This window comes from Suillus clintonianus (genome assembly GCF_016758775.1).
Source record: "Suillus clintonianus strain FC179 chromosome Unknown DEU56scaffold_6, whole genome shotgun sequence".
Taxonomy (NCBI): Eukaryota; Fungi; Basidiomycota; class Agaricomycetes; order Boletales; family Suillaceae; genus Suillus; species Suillus clintonianus.
Window position 1 is genome coordinate 826,277 of NW_024539230.1, and position 23,881 is coordinate 850,157.

The following is a 23,881-nucleotide window of genomic DNA, read 5'->3' on the forward strand; positions in this document are numbered from 1 at the left end:
CAAAGGAGCATGGAGAAGATGATGCGAGCGACAGCTTCAGCATTTGCTACGTCACTGGAGTCCAGATCCAATGCTTGTAGGGAGGTGTGTTGAAAATAACTCGGCTGTTATATCGATGTGCGCAGCATCAAAAAATATAATATCCGCAGCGTTTGCAAGTGGGCTCATCAATTCCAACGAGCGGATGTGCGGCCAAGTTGACATGGCTTCGAAAAGAAGATCGCTGTTAAGATTTCTGTAGCAATGGGGGGAAGCGGGCTGTAGGTTTCGTGGTTGTCTGATCGGCATAAATGAGTTGCATGAGCGCTCCTGGACCACTGGATTACCGGTGAAGATATTGACATATTCAAGGGCCTGACATGCCTTGCACTGTGATAGTGCACGCAAAAGCTGGTCAGCCTGTGCTGGGCCACAATAGATGGTGGATAAGTCCTTCAAGGCAGCACAACGGGTCACAAGATCCGAATAAACATCCGGTGGGACACAACGACCCAGCGTGGGGGTCAGAAAGAGATGCAAGTGTCTTGTTGGATGTGGGACAATCAATAACGACAGGAGCCTGAGCCTCGGGAAGATGCATATCTCGATGGGATGAACTGAGAGAAGGTGAAAATGACCGTCACGGACTATAGAATTTGAGCACACACGGGCGACATAACGCAAAAATTGACCGGTCTGATGTTCAGATAAGGGATCGACACCTTGAGTCTTGAGAATAGAAGGGCTGCATCGAGAATTCATGCGCAACTAATGCATATCGTTATGCTAAATTATGACTGGAAAAAAATGAATAAATAGGCCATTGCGTAATTAGTCCGTACTTACCTTTGCGTTGCTGCCATATATCTATATCATTGGATGTAGTCTCGTCACACGGCCTAGATTCTAGTAGAGTCACGGAAAACCAAAAAAAATCCATCGCAGGGCTCGTGGCAAGGTTTTGCATGGGATTTTCGAGACGATAGATTTCGATATGGGCCCGAGTCCAGGTTATCTATATACGTGCCGGAATATGTCCAGTATGGAAAGCCTGGCCATCGATGATGTTGCATCGTACAAGTGTTACCGCACGGCGAATTGAGGTGGTCGTCCGATGTGAATCGGCCCCTTCAACAATGAAAACAAAGCTCGCAATGCGGACCGGTAGTCCAGCCAACGACAAGAAGCATGGATCTGTTGGATCCGAGTAAGTTGATCCAACCGACAACGGACCCAGATGCCGGCTCATAGACAACATACATCCCAGTTGTAATCGATTCCCCTTGCATTGTCGAGCAGCTGATCGAGCTCGTGAAGCTTCCCTGCCGCCACATCAGCTGGAAATATCATTTGTGTAGTTCGAGCAACTCATCAGCTACAAGTGCGTAAATCCAGTGAATTATGGTATTCTTGCTTGTGAATAAAGTTGAGGATTCGTAGCAGGGTGCGATTGCGCCAAAGAGTGCAGTGATTGAAAGACAACTGGCAGAAGGAACTGCCGAAGCTTGAGCAGGTGGGACATACATACTAGCAACATAGACTCCAACACAGCGGCGAAAATGTCGCTGGCATACTAATTCCCGCGTCTTCATACCGATTAGCCTCCCTCATACTCCAGCCTGGGCGGCCTAGTAGGCAGACCAAATAGGAGCCTGAGAAAGAGAATTGCAGCTTGCCGCCGCCGCATTCGGCACACTTTCTGTCCTGTCTGGCCAAGGATCCCTGCGAACACGTTCTGCAGTTGTGAGAGCTGATTAGCGCTGATTTCTGGACAATATTTACCCAACCTGCAATATTCGCGTTGTCGAATGCTGTTTGTGATGCCACACCGCGGAGGGTGCAAAACTCGAAGTCTCACGAAAGTCTTCCGAATTCCTATCGCTGATCTCAGCGCCCCGGAACTGGCCGACGGCCGTTGGCGTGCATGAGGCCTCAGCTGGATGTCCCATGTGCAGTTAATGTTCACGGTTGTCAGTTCGCGTCAGAAGATCAACTTGAACGCTAGGTCGCGAAATTCGGATCCCTGCAAGTTTCCCATCAAGCATGATAATCATGCGATTCATAAGATCGGATAACCGACTCAGAAGTTCTACCTAATCACCGTCTTCTTGACGCCGTCACGCCATGGATATCGAGCAGTATGTCTTTTGCACTGGTTTCCTAATTCCATAATATTTACACATAGCTAATATACTACAGTTTCCGCAGAGCTGGTTATCAAGCCATAGATAGAATATGCGACTACTATATCTCGTTAAGGGACAGACCTGTCTCGTCGCAAGTGGAGCCAGGGTATCTCAGAAAGGCACTCCCAGGTGTGCACTTTCATTCTGACTTGTGCCCTTTTTCTGACCATTCCGATTTCAGCGTCTGCCCCCACTGAGGGCGAGGACTTCCAACTCATCGCGGACGACTACCAAAAGTACATCATTCCTGGTAATTGACCCTGATTCTGCACACATTCATCCATCTCATCCGGACTGACAGGCCTGACACACTGGCAGCACCCTTCGTTCTTTGCCTATTTCCCTACGGCATGTACATTCGAGGGCATACTTGGAGAGCTATACGCCTCCAGCGCGCCAACCCCCGGATTCAATGTGCGTTCCTCCATTACCAGCCTACCGCAATTTTCGTGACTGTTGTAGTGGTCTGCGAGCCCCGCATGCACAGAACTAGAGGCTGTGGTTATGGACTGGACTGCCCAAATCCTTGGACTTGACAAGTCGTTCTACAACACCACTGAGGTCGGTGGTGGTGTCATTCAGGTGTGCTTCTCATCCCGTCTTCCCATTACCAATTCATACTCATCCATGTGCCATACACAAGACAACAGCATCTGACTCTGCATTGATCGCAACTGTAGCTGCACGTTCACGGTATATTCGTGAGCACCCAGACGTGCTTATGGAGAAACTCGTGCTCTATACCACCACCCAAACGCACTCATTGGGAAAGAAAGCTGGGCTTGTTCTAGGTTTGAAAGTTCGCGCACTGGAAGTAACAGCAGATGACGACTTTGCACTACGTGGAGAAGCGCTAGAGGTGGCACTGAGGGAGGACGTGGATGCTGGGCTCCACCCTTTCATCCTCAGTAAGTTTTCCCAATGGATTGCATATAGTTGAATTCATGTTGTTCATTCTTGTAGTCGCCACTGTCGGGACAACGTCTTCGGGTGCTGTTGATCGGCTTGGAGAGATTGCTGGCGTTGGTGCGTATAACTGATCGCGTGCATACAAGTGTTGATGAAAGCTCATTGACCTTCCTACACGCAGCGAAACATTATCCTTGCCTGTGGCTACATGTCGATGCTGCGTGGGCAGGCGTCGCACTGGTGTGTCCCGAATATCGCGAGGCATGCCAACTTCCCGCCGTGAATAATTATGCAGACTCGTTCTGCACCAATTTTCACAAGGTTTGTTCCTGTCTCATGATATCAGGCTAGAGCTTAAGATATTGTAGTGGGGCCTGATCAATTTTGATGCCTCCTGTTTGTGGGTACGGCACCGGAAACACTTGACCGATGCGCTAGATGTCACGCCCGAGTTTTTGCGGTCGAAACATGGGGATGCGGGTGCGTTTCCTCGCCGGGTTTATTTCGTAACGAAATGAATGTTGTATCGATTTAGGCACTGTGATCGATTACCGCAACTGGCATCTGGGCCTTGGCAGACGGTTTCGATCGCTCAAATTTTGGTTTGTTCTCCGTTCCCGTGGGGTTAAGGGGTTCCAAAAGTACATAACCGACGTATGTCAAGCATTAATCGGGGTTTTCCAATATAACATGTGTTCTGACATTCGGTATTACCTCACCAGTGCACCAAACTTAACGCCAAGTTCGCAGAGCGCATACGCGAATCTGATGAATTCTGCTTGGTCGCGAAACCGTTCTTGGCACTGACAGTTTTCAGGCTTGCACCCAAGTCCCTTTCCCACCTCACGACTACGGGGCTGAACGATCTGAATCGGGCATTTTACGCACGTCTTGCAGCACGGAGCGATATTGCAATTACGCAGACGGACTTGAATGGCGTGTTTTGTGTGAGGATGGCGATTGGTGCTGAGAAAACTGTGGAAAGGGATATTGATAGGGCGTTGGATGTGATTGGGCAGGAAGGACGGGCTGCCTTGGGGGAGTGGGAGTTGAAAGGGGACTATAGGTAGGTTAGTCTATAACTAAGACCATCGATTAATGGAATTGATAAGGGATATCCTGTGCGCTGAGCTTTCTGAGAGCGAGAGATAGGCTGATAACTTTATAAGGCACTGATTCAAGATAAAAAACTCTGGATGGAGTTTTGGCTCGCACGATTCTCTGCTTCGGGCTGCTTTGGGTCTACTTACACATGAAGCGTGTCCTCACAGTCGCATGAATTTGCGACAGCTGGCGCGCTCGAGGCCTCCGAGTTTATTTCAGGCAGGGTCCCTGAGTGTGGATTCAGGTTCGCCATAAATGTATTCTACCGCCGCCGTTGATGGTCAAAATGATGTACCTGTGGTGTTCAGGACCAAAATCAACGTTGTACCCGCTGCCAACGGTGGCAACAGCTCAAGTTGAGAATTATATAAGCATCCAATTTAGGCAAATACATAACCGCTAGGCACAAAAGTCGTCTGACCCTCTTGCAATCGTTTATGAACGTGATGGAGACAATACAATATTAATCCTACGCTCTAAATACATAATCGTCGCATCTTTTCCTACCATTTCTTTTTCACCACCATGTCGACGAGCAGGCATACTCCCTTGGATATTTGCTCACAAGCCAACGACGAGCATTGCCAGCTGAGCGTGCGCTTCAACGACCAATGCGTCCTCATCCCCAAGCATCCTCACCGTCACCGTTTACCAAGGATGGTCACAAAGTCGTATTCTCTGCCGTTGTGGAAAAGGCGTCCCTCGAGCTCAGGTGGGCCCTCATCGTCTCCAGAAACGGATGCCTTCGTACCAGAAGACAGTCATGTCGTTCTGCGAGTTCCGATTCCCAGGTAAGTGTACTCGTTGCTAGTACAATAATCCACAACTAAACACCGAAATGTGGGGCAGTTTCTCCAACAAAACGCAATCTCCGACTCGTGCTCGTAGTTCGGACCCTATGCCGCTCTCCCCGTGTCTGGTTCAACGTTCCCCATCCGGCACTTCCGCCTTCTTACAAGCAGCCTCCGGGTCTCCCCAGAGTCCACAACGCCCAACGCGTACAGCGTCGTTGTCACCCACTCGCTCAGGTCTCATCACCGTTCCGCTGCGACAATGCTGCGCGGCATGTGAAGCCGTGACGGAAGCGTCTCTGTCGCAAGGAGATACTTGGACTGAACACTTCTCGCGGTCAGCACGCAGACGGCGCTCATCCAGCGCAGACGAGGGGCCGCGGACCATCACAGTCAAAGGAAGCGTTGCTGCCGCCTCCTTTGGGCTCGGTCGTGGTGTTCCGATCAGCGTGGATGAGGTTGATAAGCGTCGGCGGTCAAGTGACTCAGTAGTGACAGCGCCGCCGGTGTGGTTGAACGAGGAGGGAGAGAATGACTCTTTTATGGTTGATACGCAGCGGTCGTCGTCGCCATTGCGCATACCAAACTTCGCTGTGCCATCCACTCCACGGATACCAGAAGAAGAGGATGGAGAGGATGATGAAGATCAGTTATTCCCACTTCCATCGCCTCGTCGGTCGCCCGGATCATCTCCCGCACCAAGCCCATCTGCTTCTGCATCGTGCGTTGGGCTTGGTAGGCCGAGTGGGAGTCCAAATTCATCATTGGCCAGCTTAGGCACAAGGACGATTAAAGACCAGTTCCTTGCACCACCTGTTTCAAGGTCATCTTCTTCCCTTTCGCTTGCAAAAACAGCCGAGTCCGATGAAAATTTACCTCGAGCACCGTCGCCTCATGTCCTTGCCACGGCCCCCTCGATCTCCGCACGACCTTTGACTCGCTCTCCGTCGCCGCAGACTTCATGTGCTCCCTCCATTTCAATGCCGTGGACAGAGGGACTTGGTGCAGGTGCAGATAGAGAGCAGCCTCCACTTACTGTTCCCTCTTCTGCCAGTGCGCCCGTGTCCATTCCTTCTCGTACGCCGAAAGGTTCTCGATCGCATAAGGTCACACATTCGCTTGTTCACTCTTCGCCATCCACCTCGCCGAACCTCTCGACTTCCCTTCATAAAAGGCGTCACGGATCGTTGTCATTAGCTCGGCCCCGGCATATTATTGCCGATGTTCTTCGTGGGGTAGGTGCAGTAGGAGGCGGGGCTGGCATCGGGGTTCGCGTCTAGCCGAGGGTTAGTGTACAGCCAATTGGTTCTCAAGCCCCTCTGGTTGTTTCTCTTGTTTTCGCTGGTAATTTCGCAGTCCCCAATTTTTTGTCCGTTTTGATTCACATATTTCCCATCCATTCGGAGCGCGTTCCGGATCACACTAGTAATACTGGCACCCATATGCTGCCCCTTCCTTCGTTTCGCGCTCCATTGTATCAACAGCCCAAGTTATCTCTTCTCTCGCAGGTATGTACCTACTTATCTGTCCCAGGTCGTTTCTCGCTCACGCGTCTTTACAGTATATTCTTCCATACCCGATTATATGATAGTGTTGTGTTAATACAGCAAATTTATTGCTTTTTTTGTTACATGGAATTGTGCTAGTTGAGGCGTGTGCTCAATCCGAAGAGAGGCACATCTATGTGGTGTCCTCAGGCTGTGGGGTAATATGAGCCGATGGCAGGCATTCAGCCCGACCATCCGCATTTGAGACACGGTCAATTTGACTTGAGATACGTATTTTCCAGGGCTGCGGTGATGAGCAGATTAAATCACTGAGCTCATGCTGAGGGGTATTGACAGAGACCATGATCCGTATATATTGTACCTTGTATGTACTGCATGCCAAACGTCAAGTGATCGCGCTGAAGAAAGAACGCGACGCTGTGCCCATCTAACAGGACCGCGCTATGACCTTTATGCAGAAGCATAAGGAGCCGTAACGGCGACTTTGTCCAAATGAAGTCAGTCCGAAAGCCGCACCTGTCCTTTTATGTAATTTGACATTGACTCTGAATCAAGGTACGGTTAAAGCTGAATGAGAGGAACATTAATATTGTACTGGAGGTCTCCTTCATACTCAATTTTTTTTTGTTAAGTGCTGGAGGCCATTATGATTTTTGCAGTCATGTGTTAATATTGAGGCGCGTCGGGTCACGGGTGACAATGTCACAGTCACGGTGTTACGCGACGCGACGCGCGCCTGATCGTTGACTGCCAAATTTGTCTGCAAGCTTGAGTCTCGACCTTCTCTACGACCTTCTCTAAGTCTTTGCCGCCAACGCGGACGATGTCAATGTGCCAGCTACCTCGTATGTATTAATCATACCTAGTCTGGTGCTCCCCGTAGCTAATCTTTATTAGTACGAGTACTTTACACAGTCAACAGCTCTCCTCAATACATTCTAGCCCGGTCTCCGACTTCTGTGCAGGTCACTCTTTGCCCATCTCCATCTGCTGCAAAAGCGCAGTACGGCCTAGCACCGCTGAAAGCATGCCTCAATGCTATCTGTAACTCAAGGTATGTGTTCTCATATGACTTTGATTTCATGCACCCACCGCTTGGCAGCCCAGAGCTTCTCCTGGACAATTCCAGGGATTTTTCCATCTACGTACTGGACCCATTGGAGTCGCAGACTATGCCAGCCCCTGTAGATTTTTCCCAATCGAACGCGGCAGCTGTTTCAGTGCCGCAAGCAACCCAACCACGAGGAGTGGCCGTTGCGCTGGGGCTGATGTCGTGGGCGCTCACAGCGGACGAATCAGACAGCGTGACTGCCACTGGCACAATTACAACGCTTGGCACGGGCCTTGATGCCCTTGAAGTGGTCTTTGCTCTCCGAGAGGTGATTATTCACAGCATTCGTAGCATCCGATTCTAACTAATAGTACTATCAGACGAAACATATCCAGAAATCCCACCTTTCTGATGCTCTGAAAACTTGGAGTCAGCCGTCCAAAGTTGCATCTGCCAGACCTACCAACTCAGAAACTCCACCCTCGTCACAAGAACAAGGCAAACCTCTCACTAAATCCGCTGATTTCCCTGAGGTTTACATCGGACCTCCAAAGCGCGGTCGGGGCCGCCCTGAGGGGACGAGTAAGAAATCCAAGCAATTAAAGTCACAAAAACCTCTTGTGAGGCCGGCAGCACCACCATTTATATGTGCCCCGCTTGTACGACCACAACAGGAACAATCCGTAGCAGCCTCTGCCCATACGCCTACTCCTTTACTTACGTTACTGTCTGCCCTGTCTGCCGGGAGAGACAACATGGCACTCCTGGCTGCTCTTTCGACGGTGGATTCGACGCCGTCGGGGTCAGAGCCAAGTCCAGCACTACTAAACGCACTGAGGGATTTGCTAGCAGCGCAAAGTCAGAATCAACAGCCTTCGCACGCGCTGCAGCCTGTATCGCGGAATAATCAAGACGATGAAATTGTTATATTGGAAAAGGAACATGTGGATCTGACCGCATTCCGACGACGGGTGGAAAGGGGAGACTCGACCAATTTTGCCACGACCACTGCAGATGAGTCAGAAACCACCCCTCAGCGCCAGCGTCGTGCCCGCATTCCATCAGGCGGAAAAGAGAATACACATTCATCCCCCATGGCCCGCAAGCGCAGGCTTAGCGACTTCATGGCAGAACAGGAAAACAATAAAGCTCGAAGGAAGCGTATCCACCCTCGGTCAGAATCCGGGCGAACATCTGGCACTTTTGAAACGCCTCAACCAGCAATTACTCCTGGTTATCCCCGCACCGTTCGCTCAGATTTCGACCCGAATGTATCATCTGAAATGGCCACCGGGTCTTCGCATTTCCGCCAAAGGTCATCTCCTTCCCGGCCGATGTGTCGTTCTGTATCAGAATCCCAGTCCTCCTTTGTCATACCACATTCGGCGCCGGCACCTGTAAAGCCCGTCAAGAATTTCATCGTGCCAGAGTGGGCACGTACGAGCACTGCCACCCAGCCAAAGCTCTCGAAGGAAGTGGAAGAACGTATCGCGCTCGTGGAGCAAGAGAAGAAGGAGAAACGCGCTGCACGGCGAACACAGAGACCAGGATGTTGGCAACAAGAAGTTGGAGCACCGACTGGACTGTCTTCAGAGGAGGGATACATCTCCAGTACAATGGTACATGCACTTGTCAAAGAGACTACTATATCACGGTCGCAGAGTGCTCTTTCGCTCTCCTTGCCCGTATTTGCATCCGACGTATCTATATCATCCCCCCTCTCGCCTTCTTCCCCCGTATCTGAGACACCTCCGGTGCCCAGAACACCTCCTCGGAAGACTTCAGTTTTGCGTGTCACGCCACGAAGCCTTGGACTTGATGGTGCTTCTCCACTGTTCAGCCCGACGCCCAAATCACTTTGGGGCAGCACTGGAAAGACACCGCTCTTTTCCTCCCATCCCCTTACACCTTCTCGCAAGAGCAAGAAGCCTGTCTTCTCCCCTATCCACCTCCGCACACCATCCTTGAAAATGTCTCCCCTACGACTTGGGCTCAGTTCGCGCTCATCCCTCGAATGGGCCAACAAGTCTGTCGAGCAGCCCGTCGACCGCGAGGAAGAAGACCTACTCGGCAAGGAACTCGACGATGCGCTTCAAGGACTGGATGTCCCAGTGGTCAAGCAGCAGGACACGGCGGATGACCTCGAAATTGGTGAGGACAGCATAACGTTGCCTCTATCCCCCCTTCCTCCCTCTTCGCCACTCCCGCCTACAAGTCCTTTGCTACTTCCTTTGACAGACGATCCAATGGAAGAATTCATCGACAGCGACGCATTCTTCAGCGACTCGGATGGAGTACTAGGAGACGCGAGTGAGCTTCCGCCGTCTTCGATGTCGGATTGGTTGTCCTCGGATGACGATGGTGGAGTTGATATGGGCGAGTTGCTGGCCTTGGACGAATCTTCTGGACTGGATCTTGAAGGCGCTTACCCACCGAATGCGTTCGCTGATATGGACTTTACGGAGTTTTGGGAGTCGCTTAAGCCTCTCCTTCAGGCAAGCGCCGGCGGGGAGGGGGAGACAATTGTCAGCATGGAATCTGGAGCTGTGGTCGATGGTGTCGATGTGGACCATGGAAAGCTTGCCCAGGAGGTGCAGGTGCTTTTTAGTGGGTGTTTGATGTGAAATAATGGACGCATACTACATTACAAGAAACAGTTCAGGGAGAATCTGTCTACGAAATCGCTTATCAGGGCACATAAATGCATATTTAAACACAATCAAGTCTTTGCGAGGCAATCAGCTGTGCAACATGCTAAACACGCACATCATGAGCTCCTACCAATGGTCTCCCCATGTTTATCACGCGTCATCTTCAATCGGAAAATTATTGATGTCACAGTAGGAACAGAAAACAATGATATTAATGATACTCCACAAGGATATCTGAGAAACAGGAAGCCGCTCTCTGGAAACCCGATGATACTCAGAGAATTTTATGCAAGATGCCAGACGTCACAGTCGACGAGCCAATATCATTAAACTTGTTGGAAATTATAAGTACCACAGGGGGCGCTGACTGAGGAGTGCCCGGAAGAGACAAAGAGGAAGCAGAATACATCGCGATTTAACCCTGAACAACTGAGACGATGATGCATCAGGGATGCGTAGTTCGGAGTAGCAGGGGGGAGCAGTGGGAGGATGCACAGAAGACGGACAAGATAGGATGGGCAAAAAGGGCAAGGATTATCAGACGTGGACTAATAATGGCAACATGGGAAGCAGGGAGAGAAACAAAACAACAAAAACAAATGGCAGCCAACAATATGTGGAATATCGGCGGCTCAGAGATATTTTTATCCCAAGACCTTCACGTCTGTGGGGTCCAGGGATATTAGCATATAAGTGTTCTCTTTCCATCTTCTCTTTGAGGATACGAGCGGAAAATGTGCCCTCGTTGCGACCTGCAGCACGAATAATTTCTTTGTCTTTGTCTGTCATCTCAGTCCGTAAACGCAACTGGTTTTGCGTATCTTCCCGAATATGCGCGTTGATATATCTATGCAAGGTAATAGTAAGGGTACCGGCGGGAATAAGAACGGATAACCTACTCTAGACACGCCACAGCATTCATGGGTTGCTTGAACCGAGTGCCTGTGACAGCAGAGACATGTACAAAGGGCTCACGTTTCCTCGCCATGTCAAGGACAATAGTGGGGATATGCAACCCAACGGTTACTCCGTTCTTCCAGTACCCCGGACAGCTACCATCGACAAAGTCTACGAGTCCAACAGGATCCTTGGCGAAACCCTTTGCGTTATACATCGCTCGAGCCTCACGCCATAAGTGTAGTTGCTGCGGCGTGAGGGGGCGCATCAGACTCGGGTACCGCGGAGTGACGGCGTTGACTTGCACCATCCCTTGAAGCTTCTCCCCAATGGCCTTGTCATCGAGATACAATCCAATGAAATCAAGAATGTCACTCGGCTCAATGCCAATGTCAACACGTGCCACGAACGGCACGTCGAATCCGATCCCGGGTTTGTCAAGCAGGCCACAGTCAAAGATGATACCAATTTTAAGGTACCCCATGATCAATGGATTTGAAATGAACATTCGTATGAATTTGAGTGACCCCGATGAGCGATCGGTTTCGTGGCATGTTAGTTTGTGGGTGGGCCTATCATGACGTGCGCGAGTGGAGTCCGAGTCTGAAGTGAGGCTCGACTGGTGTCGATCATAGGCAGCACTCTTACCAGTTTTTCTTTTGACACTATGACACACAACGTTAGCGCTTCAGAGACTTCAGTTTAATTCCAAACTCTACCTTTTGTGAGCAATACCAGACACTCTTACACTAAGCAGCGTTTTGCGACACTCTATGAACACCCGCAATAGTATCAAGATATTTGAGTACTACCTTTGAGCATTTCCGAGGGTTCTTCAATGTCATTTGGCAATGCGTACATTGTAGGAGAATTCGCTTCTTCCGCGGTTTGAGGTATGCACTGGAAGCTGCTACAGATCGGAAATCCTTGCCAGCGCCTGGATGAATCGCATGCGTGTGGATGGCCTTGGGAGTCGCAGAGAAGTTGTTGGTGTTCATGTACTGGCAAATTGGTTGGGAGATAAATTTGGAGACTCTAGTTTGGGTGAGGGTCTCAGGCGGCCCTAACGTGCGTGAAGTCACGGTAGTAGTTACTCCCTCGTCAAGGCCTGATTTTGGACGCGTGTTTCAGGGCTAGGTGCGAAAATTCCAGAAAATCTGATGAGGCTGAACAGCAAGGTAGTATATACACAGATTCGTTCTAGGCGTCTATCCCTTTCCTTATATCTTCAACTCGTGTCGGTCACCGAACAAAGATTCCTGCTTGGCCGATCAGCAGTAGACTTTAATTGCAGACTGAATCATATATTGAACTCAGCAATGCACCATTGGAAGTCCAAGATTATCAAGCGGATTCCGAGAAATTTGTATTCAAGTTGCGCCCCATGATGATGAAAATCGACCATCTGGGTTACGGCTCATTCCAGCGGCCATATGTAGTCTCGGTCTCGTGATTTTTGTCCACTCTTTTAGGTCTTCCTCCCTGGGTCCGCAGTCAGACTCAGACTGTGATCACCGCTACTCACAAAGTTATCTCACGCTACACCCACTGACTCGGACAACTGCAGGGTTTTTATTGCCTGCAGCAGCACTACGAAAACAAAATTCACTTTAGGTAGAAATTTAATCTCATCAACTTCTTTGATTGTTGGGAATGTTTTCCTCATTAACGGATTTGGTCTATCACACAAAATAATCCGAACATGGTACCCGGCCCCTGGTATCGTAACGTTCAAGCTGCAGGTCGACAGCTTATTGTCATGGCTCATTCCAGCAACGATGGGATTCTGTCTGCAGCCAGTCTTCCCCCCTGGGCGGCGGCCTGTCCGCAGCCAGTTTTCTCCTCCATCATGCCAAGGACTGAAAATACCCACGTCTAGACTCTAGGCCCAGGGTCTCTAGCCACGCTGGTTCCAGGTCTCTTACCAGAATTCTCAAACCAACTAGTGATCCGAAGCCATGGCAGGTATATAAGACCTCACCGTGGCTCAGATGGCTTCTGCAAGGGCATCAAGGACGACACGTGCAGGTATGTTAGCCTGGAGTGTATTCGACTTGCCATAATTGATTAAGTCCCTCAGAACTCAGAATTCGTTCCCTTTGTACTCATTAGCGAGATCTTTAACAGTGAAATGGGTCGGTCGCAATCTCAAGCTTGCCTTCCATTCACACCGTTCAACTCTTCTCTTCACAGATGATGTGGAGCAGTGTCGGGCGGGCTTGCAGGAGTGTCCCCTCGACGATTCTCGTCGACCAACTTTTCTAAATAATCTTGGTAGTAGCCTTCGACAAAGGTTCCTTCAGCATGGAGACATGTCTGACCTGTCTGAATCCATCGATCTCCATCGAGCTGCACTGGCGCTTCATCCCCCTGGCTGTCCTGATCGATCCACGTCTCTCAATGGCCTTGCCAGCAGCCTTCGAAACAGATACATGCAGCGAGGAGACATGTCTGACTTGTCCGAGTCCACTGAGCTCTATCAAGCTGCACTAGAGCTCTGCCCCCCTGGCCATCCTGAACGATCCATCTCTCTCAATGGCTTTGCCAACTGTCTTTCAAACAGATTCGAGGAGCGGGGTGTCCTGTCCGACCTGGATGACTCCATTAAGCTCCATCAAGCTGCGCTAGCACTCCGTCCCCCTGGCCATCCTGATCGATCCATGTCTCTCAACAACCTTGCTAATAGCCTCCGAAACAGATTCCAGCAGCAGGGCATGATGTCTGATCTTAATGAGGTTATTGAGCTCCATCGTGCTGCACTACTACTCCGCCCCCCTGGCCATTTTGACCGATTCATGTCTCTTAATAACCTTGCCATCAGCCTTCAAGAGAAATTTGAGCAGCAGGGCATGCTGTCTGACTTGGATGAGGCCATCGAGCTCCATCGAGCTGCTCTGGTGCTCTGTCTCCCTGGTCATTCCAATCAATCTCTGTCTTTGAGTAATATCGCTATATCCCTTCAAAGCAGATTCCAACACCGGGGAATGCTGTCTGACCTGGATGAGGCCATTGAGCTCCATCAGGCTGCCGTGGCACTCAGTCCCCTTGGCCATCCTCATCGATCCTCGTCTCTCAACAACCTTGCCAACAGCCTGCGAGACAGATTCTTGCAGCGGGGTGCGCTGTCGGACCTGGATGAGGCAATCGAGCTCCATCGAGCTGCACTGGTGCTCCATCCCTCCGGTCATTATCATTCCACGTCTCTCAGCAATCTTGCCAACTGCCTTCATGAACAATTCCAGCAGCGGGGCAACCTGCCTGACCTCGAAGAGGCCATTGCCCTCCATCGAGCTGCGCTACTACACCGTCCTCCTGGCCATTCTGATCGGTCGATGTGTCTCAACAACCTTGCCACAAGCGTTCACGAAAGATTCTTGCAGCAGAGTGCGCCATCTGACATTGATGAGGCTATTGAACTTCATCGAGCTGCGCTGGAGCTTCGCCCCATTGGTCATTCTGATCGATCCATGTCTCTCAACAACCTCGCCATTACCCTTCAACACAGATTCGTGCAACGTGCCATCACGTCGGACTTGGACGAGTCCATCGAGCTTCATCAGGCTGCACTGGAGCTCCGTCCTCCTGGACATATTGATCGTTCCTCGTCTCTCCACAACCTTGCCATTAGCCTTCAACGCAGATTCAGGCAGCGTGGCGTCTTCGCTGATCTGGATGTGTCCATCGAGCTCTATCGAGCTGCATTGGTGCTGCATCCTTCTGGACATTCTCATCGATCTTCGACTCTCAACAACCTTGCCACCACCCTTCGGGACAGATTCCAGCATCGGGGTGCCCTGTCTGACCTAGATGAGTCCATCGAGCTTCATCGAGCTACACTGGAGCTTCGCCCCCCCGGCCATTCTGAGCGACACATGTCTCTCAACAACCTTGCCATAGGTCTCGGAGATAGATTCAAGTGTCGGGGTGTGCCGTCTGACCTTGATGAGGCCATTGAGCTCCATCGAGCTGCACTGATTCTCTGTCCCCTTGGTCATTCTGAACGATCCTTATCCCTCAACAACCTTGCAGCAAGCCTTCACTGCAGATCTGAGCAGCGGGGTGACATATCTGACTTAGATGAGTCCATCGAGCTCCATCGCGCTGCATTGGATCTCCATCCTCTTGGCCATTCTGAACGATCCACATCAATCAACAACTTGGTCATTGGTCTTCAAGACAGGTTTCATCGGCAGGGTCTGTCATCAGACTTGGACGAGTCATTTAGGCTTTATTTACAACTCCCCCAAGTATCCCATGCAGTCTCTCGTGTAGATCTTTCTATCGCCATGACCTGGGTCGCCTCTGCCGAGCAGTTCAAGCATAGCTCCGCATTGGTTGCTTATCAGACCACTTTGAACTTCCTGGATCAGCACCTTGCCATTATGATGTTTTCTACACATCATTTCAATGCCATTAGGTTGGACGCTTCGTCTATTGCAATGGATGCTTTTTCGTATTGCGTTCGTCGCGGTGCTTTGTCGACTGCTGTGGAGTTGGTGGAGCAAGGTCGTGCAATATTTTGGACTCAGTTGGCACGCTTCCGCACACCACTGGACGAGCTTTCTGCATCAGGTGACACCGGTAATGCCTTGGCAGAAGAGGTCAGGCATCTCAGCTCTCTCCTTCGCACCGCGTTAGATGCATCCACTGCAGATCAGTCCCCACAAATCCGGCAATCTATCATGCAATGGGATGACCTGATCTCTCGCATTCGCATGTTGTCACAATTTTCCCGTTTTCTCCTACCTCCGCTGTTCTCTGACCTTCAAAAAGCGGCAGAAAATGGAGCGGTTATCATTGTCAATGCAAGCCAGTACAGCTGCGACGCCTTGATTATCCTGGTTGACCAAGATCCTGTCCACATTCCACTTGATATTGCACGAGTTGAGGTCTCCGAGTTGTCTTCCGAGTTCCAGTCCCTCACGGCTCATGCCGGCTTATCTAATCATAAAGTCGAATCATACAAGATCGTTTATATCCTACGCCAGCTTTGGGATGGTGTTGTTGAGCCCGTAGTTCAAGCGCTCAGGAAGTTTATTCCACGCGGCTCACGGATCTGGTGGTGTCCTACCGCGGAGTTCACGCTGCTTCCTCTCCATGCAGCAGGACCATATGGGCTGAACACTCATAACCTTTCTCATTTCTACATCTCTTCATACACCCCGACCTTGGCCGCACTCATTCGTGCCAGGCAGCAGGTTTCCCGAAATGAATCCCAGGATCGTTTCGTTGCCATTGGCCAAGCAAACCCGGAAGGACAGAAGAGCCTCCAGTTTGTTTCTGATGAGTTGGCCGCTGTTGCCCAACGTGTCGCAACTGTCCTGCCCTTTACGTCGCTCGAGGACAGCGACGCAACTGTTCAAGGAGCACTTGATGCACTACGCCAAAACCAGTGGGTTCACCTTGCCTGCCATGGTTTACCGAATCGGAAGCAACCGTTCGAAGCTTCATTTGCAATGCGCGATGGGCGTTTGACGATCAGGGACATCATCCAATCTCGCTGGCAGAGCCCGGAGTTTGCGTTCTTGTCGGCTTGCCATACTACCGTGGGCGATGAGTCGAGCCCTGACGAGGCGATCCATCTCGCTGCTGCGATGCAATTCGCTGGATTTCGCAGTGTGATAGGTTCTATGTGGTCTGTCGACGATAACGTTGCACGCCAGATTGTTGCTACTTTTTACGACAATATGGTTGATAGCTCAGGGAGATTGGACTGCACACGTGCTGCTGTAGCTTTACATAAGGCTGTGAAGACACTGCGCAAGAAAAGTGATATTTTTCCACTGGAACAACAGATTGTATTTATTCACATAGGTGTCTAGTCTGATAGTCGTTCGTCGTGTTTTTGTGTCCATTCCTTTCGTCATGTTTTTTCCTCTGTACATTGCAATATATATGTGATCCACACAAGCACTCTATACCCTGTTGGCACACACGATCGCAGTGCATCTAGAAATTGCCCGGCTAATGCTCTTCTTGATGGTTCAGATGTGTTATTGCAATGGAGACACAAGCTGAAGTTACGACCATGGCATACAGACTCTTGGAAGCCTCAAGACAAGTCACCCTCACGGAAGTAATGAGTGTACTCGTAACCCTTTGCCCATGCATTCTGCCGAGGCAACGTCCGCTTGTTGCGAGGGCGTCTCACACGCATAGTAAGTTCATACAAAGGGTTCAAGCAATTCTCCCACTGCATCTGAACGAATGTGATGCTTTTCCGACGGGCCCATAGTCACGGAACACCCATATATCTCTCAGAGGAGAGACGAAGACCTTCATGATGAGATGAGATGAGATGAGATGAGAGCGATGGGAATCTCTGACACCTCTAATCGATCATTCTTGCTTACGGTTGACTGTCTAGCTTGCGTAGCGGTATCGATCTCATTGCGAGTCCCTCGAAGGTGAGTAGCCGAGTCACTGAGTCCTTGCTGAATGTACCACTGTCGGAATGCATTTCCTGATCGATCATGCCTACCACTATGTATGTCGATGAGGTTTTCGCTGGCGAGGCGTAGCTGCAGAGAATCTTTGTTTGCTCATCTATGGGATCATGATCTCTTCAGTCTCCCTGGCGTCGCAGACGATATGAAGAGCACGGAAGGGTCAAAACGCAAATGCCAAGATCTAAGACACACGTCAAATGTCGGAGGTTCAAAGTACATGTAAAGTGATCCAGGTTTCAAACTTTATTTATGTAAATAGTAGCCGATCCAGCCGAATCATTCGGATCCGGATGCATCCCGGGCCCTTTGTTCCCTGGACAAGTCAGCCGCATCTGTAATTGAAAGCTCTCTAATTTTTCCTATCACTTCAAGTTGATTACCGCTAGCTACTAGCAGTAGCAGCCATGCCTAGTGAAAGCACCGACCCTGTTCCTCTACCTAATGTTCCAACATCCCCTCTAACAAAGAAACGTCGTACTTCCGTACCAGAGCTTCTCCCAGAATCCAAAAGTGTACCAGGACGGTGTCTTTTTCCAACGCTGCCGCTCGAGCTTCTTGCAGAAATATTGATTCAAACTGATTCTCCTCGCGACGTTTTATCTATTGCTCGCACATCCAAGCTTTTATGCTCAACCCTCGTCTGCAATCCTGCTGCCGACTTCATCTGGCGTACCATTCGCAACAAGTGCTTACCTCACGCACTGCCTGATCCCACCCCAAACTTTAGCGAGGCGGCGTATGCAGCGTTCGTGTATGATGGGGGGTCTTGTGATGTGAGTCAGATTCTCTTCCCCTGAGTGGAAATAATGTGGACTGATGGTGATGTAATTGGTCTATGTAGGTGTGTCAGAAAAACACAAACGAATTCTATGCGAGCTTTGCTACACGAATTCGTTTATGCCGTGATGTGAGTCTCAGCTTTCCATCTTCTTGCAATGTGTGCTGAGCACGATAATAGTCGCGTTGCACGAAGAATATCAGGTGAGACAAATCTCAACTGCCAGTGAGTGAATGAGTCTGATTATTAATTACTTCTTTGCAGGAGATATCTTATAGATGTTACCTCTATTATGAATGGTCACGCACGCGATGAGATATGGATTCCCTATGTTGAGTCAACCCGTTGCTTTGGTAATGGATTCCAGTTTCCGAACATCCTCATATTTAATCACGACTTTTCAGACTCAAACCTCGACAAAGCATGTATGATTTTTTGTGCACTATTCTCGAGTCTTGAGTGGCTTAATTGAACTTACAGGGCCCGAGAATCCCAACGTATTGATGAGGAAGGCAGAGTGGGAGCGTTTTCGACGCGATTATACAGCGTTCTCAGCTCTATCTCCACCTCCCTCTGAGGAGCTGCGGAAGGTTGGATGAGCACACCTTGACATTTCTAGGAATTATCTGATATAGTCCTCTAGGCATGCACTGATCAGATTGCGAAATTTCCAAAGGTCATGGAGGTATGTGCTTTTTGCAAGAATCTGAGCCAAACTGACTAGTAGTTAAGTTAGCAGTTGCGTTACAGAAGTGGAAGTGCTCCTATGACACTATGTACCGCACCATCAAGACTCAAAACGAAACATGGTAAATGGGACTTGACTTACCATCACAAAGAAAAAGCTTAATGGGAATACAGGGCGCAAGCATGTGCTTCCGGGGAAGGCTGGGATATGCATGATTTGCTTAACTCTCAAGCCTATGGTTCATTACATAGGTACAAGACTTATGCGCTGGAGGAAGTCACACTACGCGGTATGTGAATGAGCTAGGGCTCATAGAGATGAATCACAGTCTTACCCGATTCCATCCTTCAGATTTCCTTCCGATCAAACCTCTTGTCGAAACCCAACTTTTGAAAATGCAAACACATCGTCAAAATAGAGAAAATGAAGAATCTTACCGCCAGCGTCGCGACGATGTCGAACAATACTACAATCGCCTACGGTCCGCTGGAACAATCGTCCCCTCACTTTATGAGTTCCGCAAACTCTCTGTGATGATGACCATGCAGGGGAGCGTGACGGGTTCGAGGCCCAATTCTAGTGGCCTTGCGAAGGACATGAAGAATTCGCCCCTCGTCGCAGAACTTGTTGCAGCTGATTTAAAGACGTGGATGGCGTCTGCACGGGAAAAACTGTCTGAATTGCTCGGGTTTCCAAAGTGGAGGAGTGCGAGCAAGACGAAGCTACATCCACTAGACAGGATCACTGCGCGTTTTAGGTGCCAGAGATGCGAGAAGGTCTCAAAGCGGTACGAAATGGAACGATCTCTTGATTTTCCAGGTGTCTGTGCACATGAGTGTCCCAGTGATGACAAGAAAAACAAGAAGCCAGTGGACTGGAATGCTGATCGCTTCGTAAAAGATGGGAAGGTTCGTTGTTTGATGTTCCACCGAAGGATCTATCAGCTCAAGGGATACGCTCCTCCAATGTTTATTTCATTCACAGGCGTCAAACGCAGTTGCCCGCCTCCTGGCGCTCATCGGAATTACCGATGAAGATGCGGAGGCATGTAACACGGTCAAGATGCTTGGAGCACATATTCAGTGCCTTTCCTGCAAACACGCATTCATCGTCATGGACTTTCCCACCCTCGTAAGTCACTCTTCTTTATTTCGATCTTGTTCGTGGAGGGAAGCTCACCATTATCACGCGTAGATTGGTCACTCTCACCGGCATGATGATATGCAGGTAGCTATACTGCCCAAAGGAGAAGGGCCAGAGCATGCTTTTGAGGCAGGTTTGTCTGCGAAACTTATGGACATGGGTCCCAAGTCACAGAAGTTGAGGAGCGAGGTGAATTATCGGTGCCGTCATTGCATTCCAGCTGGTGCCGACGCGGATGGCGAGGAGCAGGTCTCTACATCGGAACCTGTTGCGAAGGAGTCGCAAACGATGGACCAGAAGAGTCGCCAGAGAAACAAGAAGAGCAAGTTAAGGTCAATGAACTTCAATGCGCTCCGCTCGCATTTGAAGGGAATGTGAGTGATTTTGTGGATGACTCTCATGATCTCATCTAATTTATTGCAGGCACGGAATAGAGGTGGTCAGCGACGAGGATTTCTTCGCACAAACTCCTGTGAAGTGGCGGGGCTAAGGAATCCAAACGGGGGGGGGGGGGGATGATTAGCCCATGTTCATCTATTCATCCCTTGCTTCGATCTATATTATGTACTATGTATTATTATGAATTAATTGGATAGGTTGTCAACTAACGAATCAAGGGGGTTGTTATGACTGGTTGAGAATCTTGAGAATGTCCTCGTGAATGTCAACAGGTTTCAAACCTGCACCCTCCATTATAATGGACAGTGGTGTGCCTTTGAGGGCCTATTAAATTGAAGGGGTGATCACGAGAAGAAGACAGTTATCGGCAGGTTTCAAAGACGCAGGATTCAGAAACAAGTTTTGGATTTGTTGCACTAATCACCGGGCTTAGACCAGATGTGCAGGTGTGACAACAGAAAAAACTGCTTGCAAGGCAGGTTTCGAATCTGCACCGTCCAACAAGAACAGATTTGGAATCGGTTCGACTGAGAGGGAGGTGCACATTTCCAACCAACTGTGGGAGTCAGGGACTGTTCTTAATTTCAGCAGAAGCCTTGGACGTGAATAAACTCAACAAAACTAGTAATATGGATTTTGACATAGATAATCGACGATAACGACCCAGACAACCTCCAGTTTTCATCGCGCTTCACAACACTGGTATCGGAAGGCTTGATAAATTAAATATGACAACCGATAATGTGCCTAAGATTTGAGTATGCGTTCAACTACTTCCTGTGCCGCCAGCACCAATCCGTCGTTAAATATTCGGCTTACGATCTGTAGCGATACAGGAGCCCCTTTAAATTTCGTTGGATCATCTGTGTGCAGGGGTCAACTGATGCTATTCAACACGAGACAGAGAGACTAACAAAGGGAGATGTTGTACTCATCCGCCGCGCTCATGGGGTTGGATGGTTCCTGATATATGTCAATGGCTGGATCAGCGACAAAACCTGATGGGAAAGCCGTCCCTGGGTAGTCCAGCAAATTCCAGATGGCCGTGTAGCTAATGAGCTATTAGATGTCTGATGTCAAGCAAGATACCATTACGCACCCCCAGTATTTTGCGGTGTCGTGTCGGCTGGCTGTACCTGGGAAGGGTGGACAAAGCACGACATCGACGTTCTGGGACCACCAGTGATCAGAGTATTCCCTCCTGTAATTATCACGTTCATTACGCAGCTGATCAAGGTCAGAGCGAGCGTTGATGGGCAACAAATTGTTGGCTTGCCTTCCAAACTTGCGCGGCATCGTGATCTCTCACGTGTGGTGGACTAATGACCCATTCTGTCAAGGGAAGCATCTCTTCTCCACCCTCCTTCAAAAGACGTCGAACTGTCGCTCCTCCTTCCTCAAAGTAGAGCTCGCGCTAGAACAGGTGAGTGCCATTATTGCCCTACAGACCACCAGACTCACAACTATGCTGTATCCGCGATCGTGGTCATATGGGGTGTAGTCCACCACCTCAACCTCTGACGAGGCTTCCAGCTTTTCCTTCGCCCATTTCAGTGCTCGAATGGTTGGGGGATGGGGCATCACAATTCCGTCGTGCATCATGATTCCTACACGCAGTTTCTTCCGGCTCAGGTCTGGCACTTTCAGAGGCACTGGTAACGCATCTGGGTCCAGGAGTGCAGGATTGGCTCCAATTACAGCTTCGAGGAAAAGTCGCATGTCTCGTGCTGAGCGACACATTGGACCTACGGAACTAAAGAATCCGTCCTGGCCAGGTTGGCTGTGGCGATGTCAACACAACTTCTCGGCAGAGCTTTGCATACTTACTACCACAAGACGCCATGGAGAGGCGTCGTCCGACAGGATGGACGGAACCCATATATACCACAATGGGCGCACGGGGCTCGAATAGATCCTCCGCCATCGCTTAATTGACAACGCGTCAACTTCTGATGCGATGTGGAAAACTACAGACTTACGTGCCCACACCTATGCAAGAGCCCTTCATAGCAACAAGGGCTGATTCACCGCCAGAAGATCCTCCCGCAGTAAGATCCGTATTGTGAGGGTTCAACTATGAGACTTTGGTCACAAAAACGAGTTTTTCACTCGAGAGACGGCTTACAACTCGACCGTAGGTAGACTTGGACTCAAGGTGCATCAGAGTCTGTGGCTGATTCGTCTTGACATAGAAGACTACAAATATGCTTGACTGACATAACGCAGTTCCAGGTGTAAATTACTTACCTGCCCCTAGTGAACGCAGGATTCTTATCATATCGCAGTCTTCGGTCGCAGTCTCGATATTCACGAGGAAGCCTGCAGACCCAACTGTCCCCTTGACTGGGAGCATGCCCTGACGGCGTTCATCTGAGGTACATGATCGTGATTTGGTCACTCTACACTTACTTTGATTGAAATGGGCAATCCATGGAGTGGACCGATGACCTTGCCTTCTTTCTGGAAGTACTCGTCCAGCTGCTGCGCCTGTTTTATGCCTTCGTCGAGGAAGAAGTCTATGAGACAAGCTGTGAGCTGATGAGCAATGGCTGCGCGTTTTCCAAAGGCAGTGACAGCATCGACTGCTGTCAGATTGCCTGCGGCGATCCTTTGGCACACGGAAGTTGCATCTAGCTCAGTAATAGCCAATTCTTGGGGGGTGAGCAAGCCACATGTCTCGGGGATGCGTGTAACATCAAGAGGTGGGTCCTCGAGAACCGCTGGTGGGAGCCTGAGATTCGCTGGAATCTTGGCTTCAAGTTGTTCCTGGAAGACGCGAGCTTTTGCCTCATACGACGCATCGCCGCCTACGCCTTTGATTTTCTCTTTGAAGGACATTGTATCCATTGTTGGGAGAGGGAGATAGCACAGATTGGATTCAGGAATCTTGGCTTCAAGTTGTTCCCGGAAGATGCGAGCTTTAGCCTCGTACGACGCTGCGCCTTTGGAGGACACTATAGCCACTGTTAGGAGATCTAGAGTGAGAAAGCACAGATACGATTCAGTATTTATTGTGATATATGTATAATCTCGTACCTGAGAGAAACTGCTGCGAGAGGAACTGTCAGATACGCGTATCTTCTTTGCGGGCGCATGACATGTCCCGTGCCCGCAGCGATAACAAAATGAAGGCCAGAGAATCAAGAACAGTAGACTTGTGATCAGCTGCCTTAAACGATAACAGGAAGGAGCAGCCTAGTGCCATGGGTGGGATGGGATATTATAATTAGAATGTAAAGCTATTCGATAGCAACTTGGCGCCTGGTGACGAGCAAGTTCAGGCCAAGCCCATAGACAGTGCGCTTCGTTCGCATTCGATAATGGTCTTGTGGATAGTTCTCGTGATCT

The 23,881-nt window shown here is 49.8% G+C and overlaps 8 protein-coding genes across 8 annotated transcripts; 5 read left to right on the top strand and 3 right to left on the bottom strand.

Annotated features, from left to right (window-relative positions):
* Positions 1 to 51: 51 nt before the first annotated feature.
* Positions 52 to 1,516, bottom strand: DEU56DRAFT_751991 (uncharacterized protein; the record flags this gene model as incomplete). The annotated part of the gene is made up of 5 exons (XM_041349598.1): positions 52 to 596; positions 648 to 747; positions 826 to 846; positions 1,240 to 1,316; positions 1,504 to 1,516. The coding sequence occupies 5 exons, from the start codon at positions 1,514 to 1,516 to the stop codon at positions 52 to 54; spliced, it is 756 nt and encodes a 251-aa protein (XP_041213882.1).
* A 148-nt stretch (positions 1,517 to 1,664) lies between these two features.
* Positions 1,665 to 4,144, top strand: DEU56DRAFT_955846 (pyridoxal phosphate-dependent transferase; the record flags this gene model as incomplete). Its single annotated transcript, XM_041359225.1, has 11 exons — positions 1,665 to 2,117; positions 2,179 to 2,294; positions 2,347 to 2,415; positions 2,467 to 2,579; positions 2,628 to 2,747; positions 2,809 to 3,073; positions 3,129 to 3,191; positions 3,256 to 3,395; positions 3,443 to 3,554; positions 3,610 to 3,728; positions 3,797 to 4,144. Exons 1-11 carry the CDS (start codon positions 2,104 to 2,106, stop codon positions 4,142 to 4,144), a joined length of 1,479 nt encoding a protein of 492 aa, XP_041213883.1. The 5' UTR covers positions 1,665 to 2,103.
* A 464-nt stretch (positions 4,145 to 4,608) lies between these two features.
* DEU56DRAFT_775386 (uncharacterized protein) lies at positions 4,609 to 6,599 on the top strand. The gene is made up of 2 exons (XM_041351647.1): positions 4,609 to 4,969; positions 5,028 to 6,599. The coding sequence occupies exons 1-2, from the start codon at positions 4,704 to 4,706 to the stop codon at positions 6,247 to 6,249; spliced, it is 1,488 nt and encodes a 495-aa protein (XP_041213884.1). The 5' UTR covers positions 4,609 to 4,703; the 3' UTR covers positions 6,250 to 6,599.
* Positions 6,600 to 7,249: 650 nt separating this feature from the next.
* Positions 7,250 to 10,294, top strand: DEU56DRAFT_849538 (uncharacterized protein). The gene is made up of 4 exons (XM_041355165.1): positions 7,250 to 7,322; positions 7,375 to 7,531; positions 7,580 to 7,856; positions 7,909 to 10,294. The coding sequence occupies exons 1-4, from the start codon at positions 7,301 to 7,303 to the stop codon at positions 10,150 to 10,152; spliced, it is 2,700 nt and encodes an 899-aa protein (XP_041213885.1). The 5' UTR covers positions 7,250 to 7,300; the 3' UTR covers positions 10,153 to 10,294.
* A 74-nt stretch (positions 10,295 to 10,368) lies between these two features.
* On the bottom strand, positions 10,369 to 12,251 carry DEU56DRAFT_977093 (uncharacterized protein). The gene is made up of 5 exons (XM_041359635.1): positions 11,889 to 12,251; positions 11,796 to 11,825; positions 11,725 to 11,741; positions 11,079 to 11,648; positions 10,369 to 11,026 (listed from the first exon to the last, which is right to left on the bottom strand). The coding sequence occupies exons 1-5, from the start codon at positions 12,072 to 12,074 to the stop codon at positions 10,717 to 10,719; spliced, it is 1,113 nt and encodes a 370-aa protein (XP_041213886.1). The 5' UTR covers positions 12,075 to 12,251; the 3' UTR covers positions 10,369 to 10,716.
* Positions 12,252 to 12,732: 481 nt separating this feature from the next.
* DEU56DRAFT_879340 (TPR-like protein) lies at positions 12,733 to 16,898 on the top strand (the record flags this gene model as incomplete). The annotated part of the gene is made up of 3 exons (XM_041356061.1): positions 12,733 to 13,104; positions 13,157 to 13,211; positions 13,270 to 16,898. Exons 2-3 carry the CDS (start codon positions 13,208 to 13,210, stop codon positions 16,896 to 16,898), a joined length of 3,633 nt encoding a protein of 1,210 aa, XP_041213887.1. The 5' UTR covers positions 12,733 to 13,104; positions 13,157 to 13,207.
* A 935-nt stretch (positions 16,899 to 17,833) lies between these two features.
* On the top strand, positions 17,834 to 20,648 carry DEU56DRAFT_775409 (uncharacterized protein). Its single transcript, XM_041351648.1, has 13 exons — positions 17,834 to 18,298; positions 18,367 to 18,432; positions 18,484 to 18,506; positions 18,568 to 18,656; positions 18,708 to 18,728; positions 18,784 to 18,893; positions 18,947 to 18,988; positions 19,036 to 19,112; positions 19,165 to 19,280; positions 19,343 to 19,899; positions 19,976 to 20,122; positions 20,186 to 20,508; positions 20,558 to 20,648. The coding sequence occupies exons 1-13, from the start codon at positions 17,930 to 17,932 to the stop codon at positions 20,622 to 20,624; spliced, it is 2,007 nt and encodes a 668-aa protein (XP_041213888.1). The 5' UTR covers positions 17,834 to 17,929; the 3' UTR covers positions 20,625 to 20,648.
* Positions 20,649 to 21,280: 632 nt separating this feature from the next.
* DEU56DRAFT_868765 (amidase signature domain-containing protein) lies at positions 21,281 to 23,371 on the bottom strand (the record flags this gene model as incomplete). The annotated part of the gene is made up of 10 exons (XM_041355518.1): positions 21,281 to 21,396; positions 21,448 to 21,584; positions 21,633 to 21,760; positions 21,810 to 21,947; positions 21,995 to 22,313; positions 22,361 to 22,459; positions 22,513 to 22,607; positions 22,659 to 22,729; positions 22,781 to 22,889; positions 22,943 to 23,371. The coding sequence occupies 10 exons, from the start codon at positions 23,369 to 23,371 to the stop codon at positions 21,281 to 21,283; spliced, it is 1,641 nt and encodes a 546-aa protein (XP_041213889.1).
* Between the last annotated feature and the right edge of the window lie 510 nt (positions 23,372 to 23,881).